The 15,051-nt window shown below is 65.2% G+C and overlaps 3 protein-coding genes across 3 annotated transcripts in view; 1 reads left to right on the top strand and 2 right to left on the bottom strand.

Annotated features, from left to right (window-relative positions):
• Positions 1-860: 860 nt before the first annotated feature.
• AMSG_09971 (uncharacterized protein) lies at positions 861-10,865 on the bottom strand (the record flags this gene model as incomplete). Its single annotated transcript, XM_013898547.1, has 2 exons — positions 861-10,710; positions 10,747-10,865. The coding sequence occupies 2 exons, from the start codon at positions 10,863-10,865 to the stop codon at positions 906-908; spliced, it is 9,924 nt and encodes a 3,307-aa protein (XP_013754001.1). The 3' UTR covers positions 861-905.
• Positions 10,866-11,376: 511 nt separating this feature from the next.
• AMSG_09970 (uncharacterized protein) lies at positions 11,377-12,401 on the bottom strand (the record flags this gene model as incomplete). The annotated part of the gene is made up of 2 exons (XM_013898546.1): positions 11,377-11,930; positions 12,222-12,401. 2 exons carry the CDS (start codon positions 12,399-12,401, stop codon positions 11,391-11,393), a joined length of 720 nt encoding a protein of 239 aa, XP_013754000.1. The 3' UTR covers positions 11,377-11,390.
• Positions 12,402-12,981: 580 nt separating this feature from the next.
• AMSG_09969 (uncharacterized protein) overlaps positions 12,982-15,051 on the top strand; it is a gene marked incomplete at its 5' end in the record, with an annotated part of 4,521 nt that continues 2,451 nt past the window's right edge. The window contains one exon of the mRNA XM_013898545.1: positions 12,982-15,007. Within this exon, the coding sequence (XP_013753999.1) occupies positions 12,982-15,007 (2,026 nt within the window). The remainder of the gene's footprint in view (positions 15,008-15,051) is intronic.

Below are 15,051 nucleotides of genomic sequence, written 5' to 3'. Positions count from 1 at the left end.
CTCCCCCCTCCCCCACCCAACTCACCTCTGCTGCAGTCATGCCCTCGACCCGCACTTCGAGTCGGACAACACGGTCATCGCGGTCAACGACGGCGGCCTCTCCTGCTGCCTCGCCGCCGCCTGCCTCACCTAAGAAGACAAAGACGAGCAAGAGCAAGAAGAAGTCGACAAAGGCCGGAAAGGCAGGTGCGGGCAAGAAGACGTCGGCGAGCAAGAAGACGGTGGCTGGGAAAAAGGCAACGAGCTCAAAGGCCGCCAGCGCGACAAAGAGCTCGACAAAGGCCACTGCCGCAAAGTCCAAGAAGAAGACGCCGGCATCAAAGAAAAAGTCGCCGGGTGCAAAGGCGACCACGCGCCGCGGGGCCAAGAAGTCGGCTGCCGATGCCGATTCTGCTGCTGATGACGCGGACGACGAGGCCAAGCCCAAGTCGTCGCGCCGCAAGGCCAAGCGCTCCACAAAGTCGCGCTCGGTCTCGCCGCGCGCCTCGGTCGTTGACGAGCGCGAGATCCAGATTCTCGCCACCAAGGAGGACAAGGGCGAGTGGTACTCTCTCATCCACTACGTCGGCACTGACCACTCTCAGGACGAGTGGAAGAAGGTCAAGGTCGTCGAGGCTGGCGACGACGCCGACTCGGTTGCTGCCGCCTCGGCACCGGCCTCGCGCAAGCGCAAGCGCTCCTCCTCCGACGCCACCGCTGCTACCACCGACGACGACGCGGGCGCCCCTGCCGCCAAGCGCGCCAAGAGCCTCCGCGCTGCCCGCGAGGACGCCGACTGGTGGTGCGCCATCATGTGATGGCCGTTGCCATGTCCACTCCTCCTCGTCACCGTAAATGATGTCAGCGACCGAAGGTTCAGCTGTACTTTTCTGATGTTTTACTTGCGCTGCGCACGCCGCCGCCGCTCAAGCCCGCCGCGACTCCGGCGCGCCGAACGCAACCTCGGCCGTCCGCGCCCGCGCAGCCTCGCGCCGCCGCTCTTCGCGAGCCTCGCGCGCACGCTCTTCGCGCGCCTGCGCCTCGTTGGCCGAGGCGAGTCCGCGGATCCGCGCCACATTGGCACGCATAAAGTTCTTCTTCTGCGACTTGCGCGCGAGCAGAGACTTTCGCATTTGCGGCGAGATCTTGTTGTCGAGCGGGACTCGCCGCGTCGAGTCGGACGGAGGGACGTACTCGGGCGGCTGCCCGTTGATCTCGTACGTCCACTGATACGCTGCGGTCTTGATGACTAGCCACCCACGCTGGACCCTCCCGTAGGAGGATGGCTGGCAGTAGACCACAAACCGCTGTCCGCCCTCACCACCGGCGTTCTCGCCTGACGCTGGAGGCAGCTCACCCTCCGACGGCTCCACCGTAAAGTCAAACGACGACTCGGGCGTAAAATACGCTGTAAACGGCGCAGACTCGGCCGCCGTGTAGTTGGCCTGGCGGAACGCAATCGCCGTTGTCTTGTGCAGAATAGCATCCATTGAGAACACGTCGTCCACGTCCGGCTCGTCCGCGGTCAGGTGCAGCGTGTACCGCCACAGCCCGCCGCTCTTCTTGTGAACAAGGAACTGCACGTCAGTCTCAAACGGTAGCGACGGCTCAAACTCGAACCGGAACCGCAGCGGCTCTGTCGACCGCCGCAGCGTGTTCACCACAGGCGTGACCGTGAGCGACGCCCGGACCGCCGCCTCGTGCTCCACAGGCACATTGAGCACGTGCCAGAACGACTCGAGCCCGTCAAACGCTCCCAGGCCGGTCGCGTAAAAGTCAAAGATCTCATCTGCCTTCTCCCGTGATCGTGCACGGAGCTCGTACACCTCGGACGCCACAGGCGCCTCGGCAATCCCGCGCAGCGGGTACACCCACTCGATCGGCTTGCCGCCGGCCTCTCCTCGAGTCTTGGGCTCGGCACGCACCACAAGCTCGGCCTCGTACGTCCGCATCTCCGTCGGCGAAAAGGTGTACGGGATCCGGAGGACCCCAAAGCCGGGGAGCGTAAAGTTGCCCGGCTGTGGCAACGCCCAAACCCGCTTGCTTGCTCCGGCCACTTCGTCGCCGCTCGGCTCAGACTCGCTCGCGCCGCCATGGTCCGACCCGCGCGCGCTCCCGGTCCCACGCAGGAGCGACATGGACGACCCGACTCGCGAGAGCGATGTCCCGGCCCGGACCGTCAGCGATGTCCCAGCCCGGCTCCGCAGTGACGCCTGCCGCTGCGCCGCACGCGTCCCACCTCGGCCGGCAAGCATTCGCACCGCAGACCCGGCAGAGTTGAGCGCCTCCCGCTCCGCGGCTTCGGCAGCGGCCCGCGCCGCCGCCGCCGACGCCGCTACTTCTGCCGCTGCCACATCTTCGGGCGTCACAAGCGCCACGCTCACGCGCAGCTCGTGCTCAAACGGATTGACAAAGTTGAGCTGCGACGAGTTGTGGAACCGGATTCGCTCAGTCACCGTCACAGCGTCCATCTTGGTTGGGGGCGACCCGGTCCCCCTTGCCTCAAACACCCACGAGCCAGTCTCCGGGTGGGAGAGCTTGATCGTCGCAGTCTGCGCCTGCCCGATCGCAGACGGATGGTACTCGACGTACACCTGCGTTGGCGTCAGAGGGCTCAGCACCACCATCTCCGGCTCGAGCCGGAAGTTGTGTGGGTTCGAGTTGGATATCATGAGCATGACCTGCACACGTAGCGGCGACCTCAGAGTCAGCGACGTCCGTGCCACCTTGCCTACCTCGCACGACAGCGGCTCGAGCGCCACCGCCTTCACTGGCTTACCCTCCAGCTCCAACACGTACGTGTACTCGCCGAGCTCCTCGTGCGTGAACGTCACTTCTCCGGCATGCTTGCCCTCTTTCAGCGGCACAAACTGGAGCAGGTACTCTCCCTTGCTCTGAGCGCCCACCCGGAACTCGCTCGGACCCGAGAGCCCGTGGCCCTTGTACGTCACGCTGAACGTCGCATCTTGTCCAAGCACGTTCTTCAGCTGGACCCGGAGCGTCGTCCGGCTCCGCAACTCTGCAGACGCTTCCAGCAAGCCCTCACAGTCGGGCGGCGAAGCCTCCACTTCGATGGTGTACCACACATACGACCCGTCCGGGTAGCTGAACGTCACCTGTCCGAGCGTCTTGCCCGACCGCGTCGGCGCAATGACCAGCTCGTACTGCGTTCTCGCGCCCGGCTCGAGCGACACACTCGCCGGTCCGCTCGCGAATGCGAGGTCAGTCTCAGCGGTGACACTGATCGAGCTCCGCGACATTGTGTTGGCCAGCGGGAACGAGACACCCGTCGTCTTGCGGGCCTGGACCTGTACCACAAGATGATCTTCGGCCAGCGGCGACGTGCCCTCGCCCTCCAGCATGTAGATCGACGACAGCGAGGTCTCGGTGTTGGTCAGCACAAGCTTGCCCGACACCGCGCACTCGACCGGCGGTGAGAACGTGAGCTCGTACTCGGCTGCCTCGCCCGCAGGAATAACCACCATCGTCGGTCCACGAAAGTGCGGTCCGGAGAGCACAGCCCGCACGTTGATCGGGTTGTCACCCTCGTTCCGCACAAGCGGAATTGGCTGCACAAGCGTCGTCCGCGCAGGTGTCGAAAGCTGCAGACTTGCTCGCTCTGGGGGCGCTGTCGCGCTGCCCTCGAAATCGTAGACCCGCACGTCAAACATCGACCGCAGCAGCAGCCGCGCGCGGATGATACCCTGCTCCGTAGGCGCGTACACAAGTGTCAGTGACTCGCCAAGGCCCATGCCGCCGTCCGAGTTCCGCCCGCTCGCCCCACTCCCGCTCGAGTCAACCCAAACCACGTCCGGGCCCGCCAGTGCACGCTCTGCGCCCTTCACCTTGGGCATCACATACGTCACCGCGTATTGCCGGCGCGGCATCGGTGCCCGCATCGCCATTGTCACAGCGCGCAGCACGTTCATGTCAGATCCAACCAGCCGCAGTCGCTCCAGTACCACGCCCTTGGCCCGTTCAAGCCCCGGGTTCTTCTCGTGAACCACAAAAGTCTTTGAGAGCGGTGTCTTGACCTGCGTGCTCCATCGCCGCACATCAATCGGCTGCGGCAGCATTGCCCGCCCGCGCACCTCGTACACAAACTCGCCGGCTCGTTCGTCTACAAACTGCAGTCGGCACACGTACTCGCCCTCCAGGAACGGGAGGAACTCGATCGGAATCGTCACCTTCTCCGAAGGCGCGAGCTCGAGCACGCCCACGCCGGCCAGCTCGGCTGCCAGCCGGCACCAGAACGGATCCGCCGGAAAGCCGAGTACACCCGACACGTCGTTGCGCTCGAGCGCACTAGCAACGCCGCCGCCGCCACCGCCGCCTACCTGCGAACCGGCTGCGGACGACCGAAGGACGTCAATGTCGGCTAGGTATGCATCCACGTCTGCGGCAGGCACCGCTGATGCTGGGACCGGCGATCGGCTCGGCGCCCGCGCAGCCTCCGACTCGGGCCGCAGGATCGGAGTCACCATCGACTGGCTGAGACTAAGCGCAAACTGCGCGTTGAACGGCGATGTGTTCTCAAACGTGATCTTGACCGTCTCGTTCTCGTAGCACCGCGACGTGACGTACATGACCTCGACCGGCTTGAGGTCGTTGATGTCCGACTCGAGTTCAAAGGCCAAAATCGAACCCTGTGCCGCGCCTGCCTTTTTGGCAATGAGTGTGAGCCTGCCGCGCCGAACTGCGGAGAACTTAGACTCGAAAAAGACCGGGAGCGAGGCAGTCTCGCTCGGCTCAAGCCGGATCGACGACTGCTTGACGTAAAAGTCGGACGAGCCCGTGAGCCAGATCGAGTAGATGATCGCCGCCGTCGACGATGGATTGCGGAGCACGACTGCCTTGGAAAGCTCCTCGTGCAACGCGCCTGAAAACTTGATCTTGGCCAGCGGCTGGTACGCCGGTAGGACCTCGTACAGGTACGCAAGGAGGAGCATGATGTTGATCGGATCCGGCGCCACAATGTCGCCTTCGTCGAGCGGGAAATCGAGTGAGGCCTCGCGGAACGCGTTCAGCACCTTTTCCGCGTTCGACTCGATGTGGTGGCTCGTCCCGGTCTCCTGATAAATCGACGAGAGCCACGACGACGAGAGCTGCGGAATGTACACCACCAGAATGGCGGCGAGCACCACGCCGTCGGCAAAGTCAATGTCAAAGTTGAGCAGCGGTCGCGCAGATGTCGGGTACACCAACTCGTAACAGACTGACGCCCACTCGAGGAGGAGCATCTCTGACCGCGAGTACACGTTCGATGCATCGAGCGAGGCTTCGGTTAGCTTACGCGATGCGAGGACCGTTGCGTACGGCACACCATTGTACGATGGTCCGGTCGGTGCCCCGCTGCCTCCGCCGCTGCTTCCGCCGCCGGGTGTGACGCCGCTGCGACGGCCACTGCGGCCAGGTCCCCGCCTACCCGCCCGCCCAGCTTTGCGAGCCTTCTGCCCGGGCTTGCTCGGCTCAGGCGGGCCGTCGCGACGACCCGTGGGAGCCGCGCTCCTTCCCCTCTTCGTGGCCTTGCGGCTTGAAGCAGGAAGGCCAAACTCGAGGGCCTCGTCGTCGGTGAGGTCTGCCATGTAGGCAAGATCGGTGGGTGGCGACTGGAGAGCGACTATGCGCTCGACCCAGGAGTCAAGGGTGACGCGCGGGAGGACGTAGCAGCGGATCATCTGCAGTGTGGTGTAGGTCCACGCCGCAAGCGAGCGGAACGGATAAGCCCGCTCCAGCAAGTCGCGCTCGGCGTAAATGGTCTCCTGCGAGATCTCCGGATCCGCCTTCTTGAGCGCTGCCGTCCGCACCCGGTCGCACTCGGCGAGGGTGAGAAAGTCTTCTGGCTCGACCTGGGTAAGGAGACCGCCAGCAGCGCGGATGATCCTTGTCAGGTTAGCATACTGCCGGAAGAGCTTGTGCGCATAGTCAACCTTGTTGGCTGCCGAGCGCTTGCCAACCCGTCCGGGCAGCTTTTTCCCGGTCAACGCCTTAAAGGCGGCGGCAATGGGTCGACCGTCTTCGCGGACAGCGTCGTCGGGAAAGTTCTTGATGGGCAGCGGAAGAATCCGCGCCGAGAGCCAGGTGCAGATCACGTCAGCGGCCTGTCGCAGCAGGGCGCCGAGCGGCGAGTCGACACCCTCAACATCGGCCAACGACGAGCCGCGGCCGTCCGGCGAGCCGCGGTCGTCGAGCTGGAACGAGACGACAGGGCCGCCAGATGCTGGTCCGCCGGCCATGACGAGGCCCGACCCGCCGCCGCCAGAGAGACCAACCCGGCCCGACTCTAGGATCGAGGCCGAGCGCGAGAGATACTGCGGGAGGAGCGCCATGCGGTTTTCAAAGACCTGTCGGTCGGTGAGCGTGGCGAGCCGGAGGTAGATGGTCTTGCCGGCTGCGCCTTCGGAGCCACCGAGCTCGAGCGGCTGCTGAAGGTCGAGCGGAAGAACCGAGGCTGGGCCGGGCGAGAGCGGCGCCGAGTCGCCGGTAGACGAGCGGCCGGATCGCGACAGGGGTGGGCGCGGCGGGGAGGCGGCAGAGCCCTCGACAAAGGCAAAGTCACTGCGGACCGGTGCCACAAACGGGAAGAGTGTGAGGAAGCAGTTGTCGGTGATGCCAGTGACGTGAAGTGGGAAGCGGACGCCATCCGAGTCGATAAAGTCGATGGTGGTGGCAAAGGCCATAGCCGACGACGCCGAAAACGTGACCTCGATGGTGGTCGACGACGCGTCGCGGGTCAGAGCTGTGGCGCCAGGAAACTCAACCGCCAATGGAAGCGAGCGCGAGTCGAGCGGGAGCTCGTAGACCAAGTCGAGCGCGTCGTAGCCCTGGCCCGAGATGGTGACCGAGGCCCGCGAGGTAAAGCCGAGCGGGACGACCGGGAGGTGAAGGGTGGCGGGCAAAAAGGTGAGGTTTGGGTAGACGCCGCGGCCACGGGTGGTGATGGTCATGGTGCGGAGGCCGGCCTCGCCGCCGTCGATGGTGATGGGCAGGGTGAGGAGGTAGGCGGTCGAGGCGAGTGGGGTGAAGGATACCCGCACCGAGGCCCGCTGGCCCGGGTTGAGGTGGCCCTCGGTCGGCTCGAGGACAAAGGTATCGTCAGCGAGCAGGTCGTGACTCAACTCGAACGACCAGCGGAAGCCACGCGAGTCCTGGTTGGTAAGGACGAGGGTGTGAGTGTACGGAAGGGCACCGGGCTTGAGGATAACCACCTCGCCAAAGTCATAGTTAGTCTCTGAGACGTCGAGTGGGGCACGGAGAGCGGTGGCGGTGACAACCCGACGCAGGTCGCCAGCATCTTCGATGGAGATCATGCGCAAAGGGAGCTGAAAGGCGAGCTCGAACGGGTCGATGGGCCTAAAGACGAGCTCAAATGAGAGCTTGGTGCCGGGCTCGAGCGTGAGCTTGTATATGTTGGAGGCGAGGGCGCCGATGGTGTTGGCGAGCGTCTCCTGATCAAAGACCGAGCCTGCAGGGCCGGCAATGTCTGCCACCATCATGATCGGGGCATCGCCGGTGGCGTCGAGCATGTCGACGTACTCGGCCGGGATGTCGACGGTGAACTCGGGCTCCTCGGAGAGGTCGAGGTAGCACGAGGCCGGAATGCGGCCGGTGTTGGCGAGTGTGACCGGGAGGCGGGTAGTGGCGCCGATGTAGACCTGTCCAAAGTCAAAGGCCGGCTCCTCGATGGAGAGCGAGGGCACTTCGGCCGAGGCCGAGATGACGAGTGAGACCCGACCTGCGCCGCGGATGGCGGCCGAGAGCCGGGTCCGCAAGTCCTGCGGCTGGGTCGGTGCAAACGAGACGGTGACCTTTGCTCGACTGCCGACCGGGATGCGACCCGAGGTGGGCGAGGTGATCATGAGGTCGCCGAACGAGTCGCCAGCCGAGGCGAGCGAGTCGAGAGTGTAGAAGACGTCGTGCCGGCCGACGTTGAGCAGATAAACGGTGGCCTCGTCGACCATTCCGACCGAGACAACGCCAAAGTCGACGGCGTCGGTCGAGAAGCTCGCCTTGCCAACCCCGATGGCGCCGCGGCAGGTGAGCGAGAGCTCTGAGCCGCCCTTGACCGAAAGCTTGAAGATGGTGACGTCCTCGGGCGAGGCATCGGGCGTGTACGTGATGTGGCAGTTGAGCGACGAAGCCGGCGGGACGGCGCCAGTGAGAGGGACAATGTCAAAGACAGGTGAAGACGACTCGATGGTGTTGACCGGCGTCCAACGGAACTCGGCCGGGGCGTTGCCCGGGTTGGTCATGGTGATGACCTCGGTGACGCGCGGCTCGATGACGTCGGGCGGAAAGTGAAACTCGAGGAACGAATGCGAGAGCGCGAGGCGAGTGGCAATAGACTCGGCCTTGACCGAGAACGAGAACGCATGGTGGCCGTTGACCATGTACTGAATCATACGGTTGAACTTTTGCGGGACGAGCGAGGTGTAGCGGATGTCAAAGCCCGCGGTGGCACCTGGCGGGATGACCTGCGGCTTGGCGGTCGACGCCGACAACTCCTCATGCTCGGTGGCAAAGACTGCAACCGAGACGGCCTGGTCGAGGTTGTTGGTCACGTTGAAGCTCTTGGCGTTGGCCGAGAAGACCGAGACGGTGCCAAAATCGATAAACGCCGGGCCGCGGACAATGTCGCGGAGCTCGGCGGTGGAGAGTACCGAGGTGCACTCCTTCTTCTGCGCCGGGTGGGCAGCTTCGGCAGGGAACTTGGTGGCAATGAACTCATCGCCCGAGTGCAGCTTGAGGTTCTTGAGGTATGAGACAGCGTCCGAGTCGCCAGGCACGTGCTCGAGGTACAGCTTCTCGCGGGCTGGCGGGAGCGCCAGTTGCGGCTCCTCGAGGCCCGAGCCGGGCACCATGCCAAGGTCGACGCCGTTGAGAAAGTCAACCGAGCGCCTGCGGTCACGAGCTTTGGTGGCGGCGACGCGGGCGGCGGCCGACTCCTTGAGGTACCCGTTGTAGGTGGACTTTGCGGCTGCGATGCGCGCCGCGGTAGCCTCGTCGTAAGAGAAGCGCTTGTCGACAAGCGCCGACGGCGGCGGCGCGGGCTTGGTGCGCCGCGACGAGGCCGAAGGCTGGCGGTTGAGCGCGCGGGCGTAGTCGTCGGGATGGACCAGATGTGGGGCGGACGGCGGGAGCGCGGCAAGCGCTGGCGGGAGCCGTGCCGCAGTGGTGCAAAGGCCTGAGACGCTGAGCGTGCGGGAGTAGGTGCCCGCGCAAGCACGGATCGTGAGCAAGCCGGAGAACTCGCCATACTGCTTGGGCGCAAAGCGGAGGAGGAGCGACTTGGTCTGGAGCGGGAGGAGGGTGAGCTTGCGGGCCGAGACGGCAAAGTGGGCAAGCTTGCCAAAAGCGACGGTTGCCGGCAGCTCCTCGTTGGTGTTCTTGACGGTAAACTCCATGTCGAGGTGTGAGTTGATGGGGCACGGGCCAAACTGAAAGATGGTGGCCGAGAAAGCGAGCGACGGAACATGGGCCTCGCCCTTGAGCGTTACCTTGGTCTTGGCGCCAGTCTCGACCATTTCGATAAAGTACGGAACTTTGAAGTAGAGCGAGGGTGAGGGAGCGTCTGCGGCGAGCGAGGCGCCGGCGGCGGCAGTGGCGCCGGTGGCCGGCGGCGCAAAGGTGCATGTCATGGTGAGCGATTGGCCCGGCGCGAGGGTGCCGCGCGATGGCTCGAGAGTCATGATGAACTTCTCGGCGTCCTGCGCAGACTCGGTGAGGCCTGCGCGAGCGCCACCGTGCTTGACGAGGTCCGACGCGGTAGTCATGACCGACGTCGCGCCGCCGCGATCCTTGCCAAAGATGACTGCAAACGAGACCGGGAGCGGGCCGTTGTTAGTGAGCAGGCCCGAGACGACGCGAGACTGGCCGTAGTACATGGCGCCAAAGTCGACAACGTCGAGGACAGCAGCGCCGTTGGCGGTGTAGAGCGTGAGCGCCTGCTTGACGACCGATGCGGTGACCTCGAGCGAGGAGACGACCGGAAGGCGCGAACCCGGGTCGATGCAGTGGAGAGGAAGGACGGCGCGGAAGACGCCAACCGAAGGACCCTTGAAAGCAACTCGGAGCGCGAGCGAGCCGCCGGCCGAGACGACGCCGCGCGACGGCGTGATGGAGAACGGCTGCGCGGCTTCGGCGTCGGGCGTGCCTGGCTCGGGCAACGCGAGTCGGAACTGGCCGTCCATGGCGCCGCTGTTGGTGAGCGTCACGGTTCTTGTCGCCGGCACCGCCGGCGGGAGGGTGCCAAAGTCGACCGCCAGCGCCGAGAGGCCCAGCACCGGGCGTGGAATGAGGGCACGGACTGGGATGAGGGCGTCGCCGCAGGCAAGCGAGACCCGCACCGCGTCGTGAACGTCGGCGGTTGTCTCCTCGGCTCGGAACTGCAGATCAAGGTAGTGCGAGAGACCCGGAGCGAGAGAGAACGAGGTGACGGCGCCGTCGGCAAAGGAGAACTTTGCCGATGCAGGTGGCGCGAGGCAGACTCGGACGGTGTCCGGGCCGACGTTCTGAAGTCGGAGATTGAAGATATACAGCGTGTCTGGCGCCACGTCGGGAAAGACAACCTCATCGGGCGCAACAGCGATGGGAAAGGCGTCGCCGTGGTTTGCCTCGGCCCTGGCAGGCATGGCACGGACTCCGTCACCGGCAGCCAGTCCTGTTCCCGGACCACGAGTAGCCGAAGCCGATGACGATGGCGGAGCATGTGTCGGTCCGTCGAGTGCGAGACTCCTCCCGCCGCCACCCCGTCGTCTCCCGCCGGACGTTGTCTTGCGCAGCGGAGTGGGCGTGGCCGGCGCCGGGCGGGCTGGGCTCAGTCGTGCTCGGCGGTGGTGGCTGGACGAGGACGAAGACCGGGCAGAGGGGGCAAAGGTCAGTGGCATAGTGGTAGGTGTGGTGGGAGGGGTTAGGGGGTGGGCGTGGGGGGTAGTGGGGAGTGGCGGTGGTGGCGGTGGTGGCGGTGGGTGGGGTGTGGCGGTTGGCGAGAGGAAGTGGCGGGGGAAATGGTTTGGGCGAACGACGGTTGGTTGGCAGCGGGTGGGGAGGCGGGGAGGCGGGGAGGCGGGGAGGGCGGGGAGGCGGGGAGGCGGGGAGGCGGGGAGGGCGGGGAGGCGGGGAGGGGGGGGAGGATGCAAGCTACCGATCTCTGACGGTCTGTTTTGGGGCATCGTGACCCGTTCTGGATATTATCTTCCTTTAACTTGTCTGATGAACCTCGTCGTTTCTTCACTCATACGGCCCCCCATCAGTGTCGTACTGAGGCTCAACACGATCGGAAGAGTGTCGTCCTCTTGTTGCTGCAGGGGCGCGCACAGGGCTATCGACGGGGAGGTGCAGTTGTGGCCGAGTTGATATGCTCGCATGATGGTGGTGGAAGGAGGAGGGGGAGGCTGGCTGGGATTGTGTGGTTACTTGTGGGTGAGGACAAAGGCATCAAACGAAGGGTTGCGCCAGTCATGGACGAGCGAGTCCATGTGGTCGTCGTAGTCGGCGATGGAGACGGTGCCGTCGGTGAGGCCGGCGAGGCCGGCACGGAGAAGGGCGACGGTGGGCGCGAGGGCGGCCGGTGCAGACTCGGACGCGGCGGCAGCGGCAGCGGCAGCGGCGTTGGTGGCCGAGGGTGAAGGGACGTCGACGCCGTCGATGGTGAGGGCGAGCGGGGTAGTGTCGGCAAGCGGGAGGCCTGAGGCCGGAAGCGAGGCGTGGGCGCCGTCGGCGGCACCTGAGCCGGCGCTGCCGACCGGAGCCTCAACAGCGCGGAGCGGAATGTGGTCGGCGACGGCGGCGGCAAAGGGTCCGAACGCCGGCCCGTCGACCGCCACGATGCACCCGCCGACAGCCGACGACAGCGCGAGGACCGCCGGCGGGACGGAGCAGTCGTCCTGGCGGGCGTTGCCGTAGTAGACGCCAACAATGGCGAGGTCCTGGCTTGCAGCGTGGGCCTCGATCTGTTGTCAGAGGCAAGTGCAGGGTGAGCATTGCCATGGCCATCAGCCGAGGGGTGATCGGCATTAGCATCAGTAAGAGGAAGTTGAGGAAGAATGCGAGCAGCATGAGGAGCAGGGCGAGCACGAGGAGCAGGGCGAGCACGAGGAGCATCGTCGTCATCGTCATCGTCATCGTCATCGTCATCGTCATCGTCATCGTCATCGTCATCATCAGCATCAGCATCATCATGCCCACCGTCAGTCACCATCCCCCCCCCTCCCTTCTCCCCTCCCCTCTGCCGCCATGCGTACCATGTTCAGCGCCGCCTCCTCCACCGCCGTCAGAGCCAGGAGGGTGTGGGCGAGGGGGACAACGTCAGTGACGGCGTCCGAGCCGGGCTGGCCCAGGAGGAGGCCAACGACAGCACGGGTAACATGCTGTCTGGCATGGCAAACAATCTTCCCTGCGGCCCCTTTGCTCAGTTCGACCATGGTGTTGCGCGGGAGTGAGGTGTGGGCGGTCGCGGGGACGGGGGGGGTGGGGGAGGAAGGGGAGGGGGATCAGCTGGAGTGGGGTGGGGTGGGGTACCAGGGGACGGGGATCAGGGGTGGGTTACCAGGGGGGGGGGAGGGGATCGGGAGTGGGGGGGGGGATGGGTGGATGGGGATCGGAGGGGGAGGGGGGGGATCGGGGGGAAGGCGGGAGATGGAGATGAGAAGGTGGAAGGGGAGGATGGGGGGGGAGGGGGGGAGGGGGGATCAGACCACACACATACACACATTCACACACACATACACATACACATACACATACATATACATACACATACACATACACATGCACACACATAGACATACACCGATCACCCAATCACCCAATCATCACCTCCCTTACACCGTCACATGCCCATCCCCATCTTCTGATCAGCCCCCCCTCCCTCCTCTGTCCCAAGCCTCTCCTTCGCCTGCCAACGGTCCCCCCACCTCACGCCCACCCCGACAACCACCACCCCACGGGGAAGGGACACACACACACACACACACACACACACACATACAAACATACATACATATGGCCTCCATGCGTATGGCTGCAGGCACCCCGTCGCTCGGGCTTGTCGGCACGCCGGCTGGCGGAGGCTCAGCCGGCGGCGGCGGCGGCGGCGGTGGTGGTGGTGGTGGACAAGGCGCAGCAGGCGGTATAGGGGCGATGGCTGGCGGGACAGGGGCGATGGCTGGTGGAAGCGGTAATGGCGGAGGTGAAGAGCGGAAGGATCCGTTCTGGGAGGCGGAAAAGGCTCGGATGGCGGCAGAGGAGGCCGAGGAGGCCGCCAGGCAGCGGGAGCGGGCCAAGCTGTTTGCCTCTACCAAGCTCAAGAAGGAGAAGAAGAAGACCTGGCTCTCAAAGGTCGACGTCGCCTCGTCGGGCTCGGTTGGCTCGCTGGTAGCGACGTCAGATATGGACCGCGATGGCGACGACATGCTGCGATCAGTCTCGTCCATGGGCGCCCTCGCTGTCAAGGGCGGCGCCGTGCCCATGCGGCGCAAGGCTCGCGGCCCGTCGGGCCTCCGTGCCTTATCCAGCGCTAACGAGACTGGTGGCGGAGGCAATTTCTCTCCGAGCCCGAGCAAGTCTGAAGTGACCACTGTGGGGAAGAAGGACTCGCTCGAGGCCCAGCTCGAGGCCGAGAACGAGCTCATGATCGACGTCCACATCGAGATGGGCACAGACATTGAGACTGTTCTTGTCGACCAGGCCTCGTCGCTTGCGGCCCGGGCACGCATGAGCAACCTTGATGTGTTGCAAGAGGACAACGCCATTCTGCGTGCCGCCTTTGGCGGTGCCCTCTCCGAGAAGGAGGTCCAGGAGCGCATGGCCGCCCTCACCTCGCGCCGCCTCATGCTCTCTATGGCCGACACCTCCAAGCCGCTGTCGGACATGCTCCGCGACATTCAGGCGAAGGAGAAGCGCCTTGCCGACGAGCGTACCGCCCGCCTCGCTCGCAAGGCCAAGCGCATCAAGGACCATCAGCGCAAACTGAAAGAGGAGGCCAAGGCTGCCGAGGAGGAGCGCGCAAAGCGTCTTCGTGAGGAAGAGTCGCTTAAGCTCAAAAAGGCCCGCATCCGCGAGTCACGCAAGCGCTCGCTCACACTCACCCAACAGGACGAAAAGGCCGAGTGGGCCGCGGAGCTCGCCCGCCGCCGCAACGCCGCCCTCGCAGCATCTCGCAAGCGCAAGAGCGCCGCAGCCTCCTCGTCTCATGGCGGCTCGTCGCCGGCCGGCCATCGCGCCGTTTCCACCGCCCACCGCAAGAAAACGGCGTCCGACAACTGGAAGCGTGCCCGCGACTCTGCCCGCCGCTCGCGCCCCTCCAAGCGCCCCAGCCACGGAACGCTGTCCTCAAGCGAGACCAGCAGCAGCAAGGGCAAAGCCTCAGCCTCGCACACCCACCTCTCACCCGATCAGCTCGCTCGCATCGCTGCCCTCATCGGCACCGTCCAGCCGCGCCACGCCGTCGACGCCCTCCTCGACGCCGCTGAAAAGTCGGCCAAGTCGAACAAGGCCCTTCACACGCAAGTTGCCCACCTCAAGAAGCTCACCCACAATCTTCGGCCTGACGGCTCGTGCCGGAGCTGCGAGGAGCTCCGTGCCGAAATCGACGCCCTCCGCGCCAAGATGCACAAGCTCGAGGACGAGCCCGAAATGTGGAAGGCCAAGTACGAGGCCCTTGTCCTCGAGACCGAGTCGGGCGGTTCGCTGCAGGACAAGCTCGCTATCGACCGCCTCCGCCGCAAGACGAACAAGCTCACCACTCTCCTCGCCGAGTACTCAGAGAAGGCGACCCACCTCGAGACTCTCGTCGCAGCCTCCGCCGCCGACGATCTCAAGCCCTGGGTCGACGTCCTCCACCTCGAGAACACCACGCTTGACCCGCTTGCCTACGTCCTCCTCCGCCGTCTCGAGGCCAACACGGTCACCATCCGCGAGCTCTGCTCTGAGCTCACCGCCTCCGAGGCCGCCGTCGCCGACATCACCGCCCAGCGCGAGGGCCTCCGCGAGCTCCTCGCCGCGGCACGCACCCAGATGGACGAGCTCCGTGCCTCGGCCGCCGCACGCATTGCAGCCCTCGCTGCCTCGTTT

The sequence above is a fragment of the Thecamonas trahens genome (assembly GCF_000142905.1).
Source record: "Thecamonas trahens ATCC 50062 unplaced genomic scaffold supercont1.54, whole genome shotgun sequence".
In the NCBI taxonomy this organism is placed as follows: Eukaryota; order Apusomonadida; family Apusomonadidae; genus Thecamonas; species Thecamonas trahens.
The sequence above is the reverse complement of the archived record's forward strand: the minus strand, read 5'-3'. Positions and strand labels throughout refer to the sequence as shown.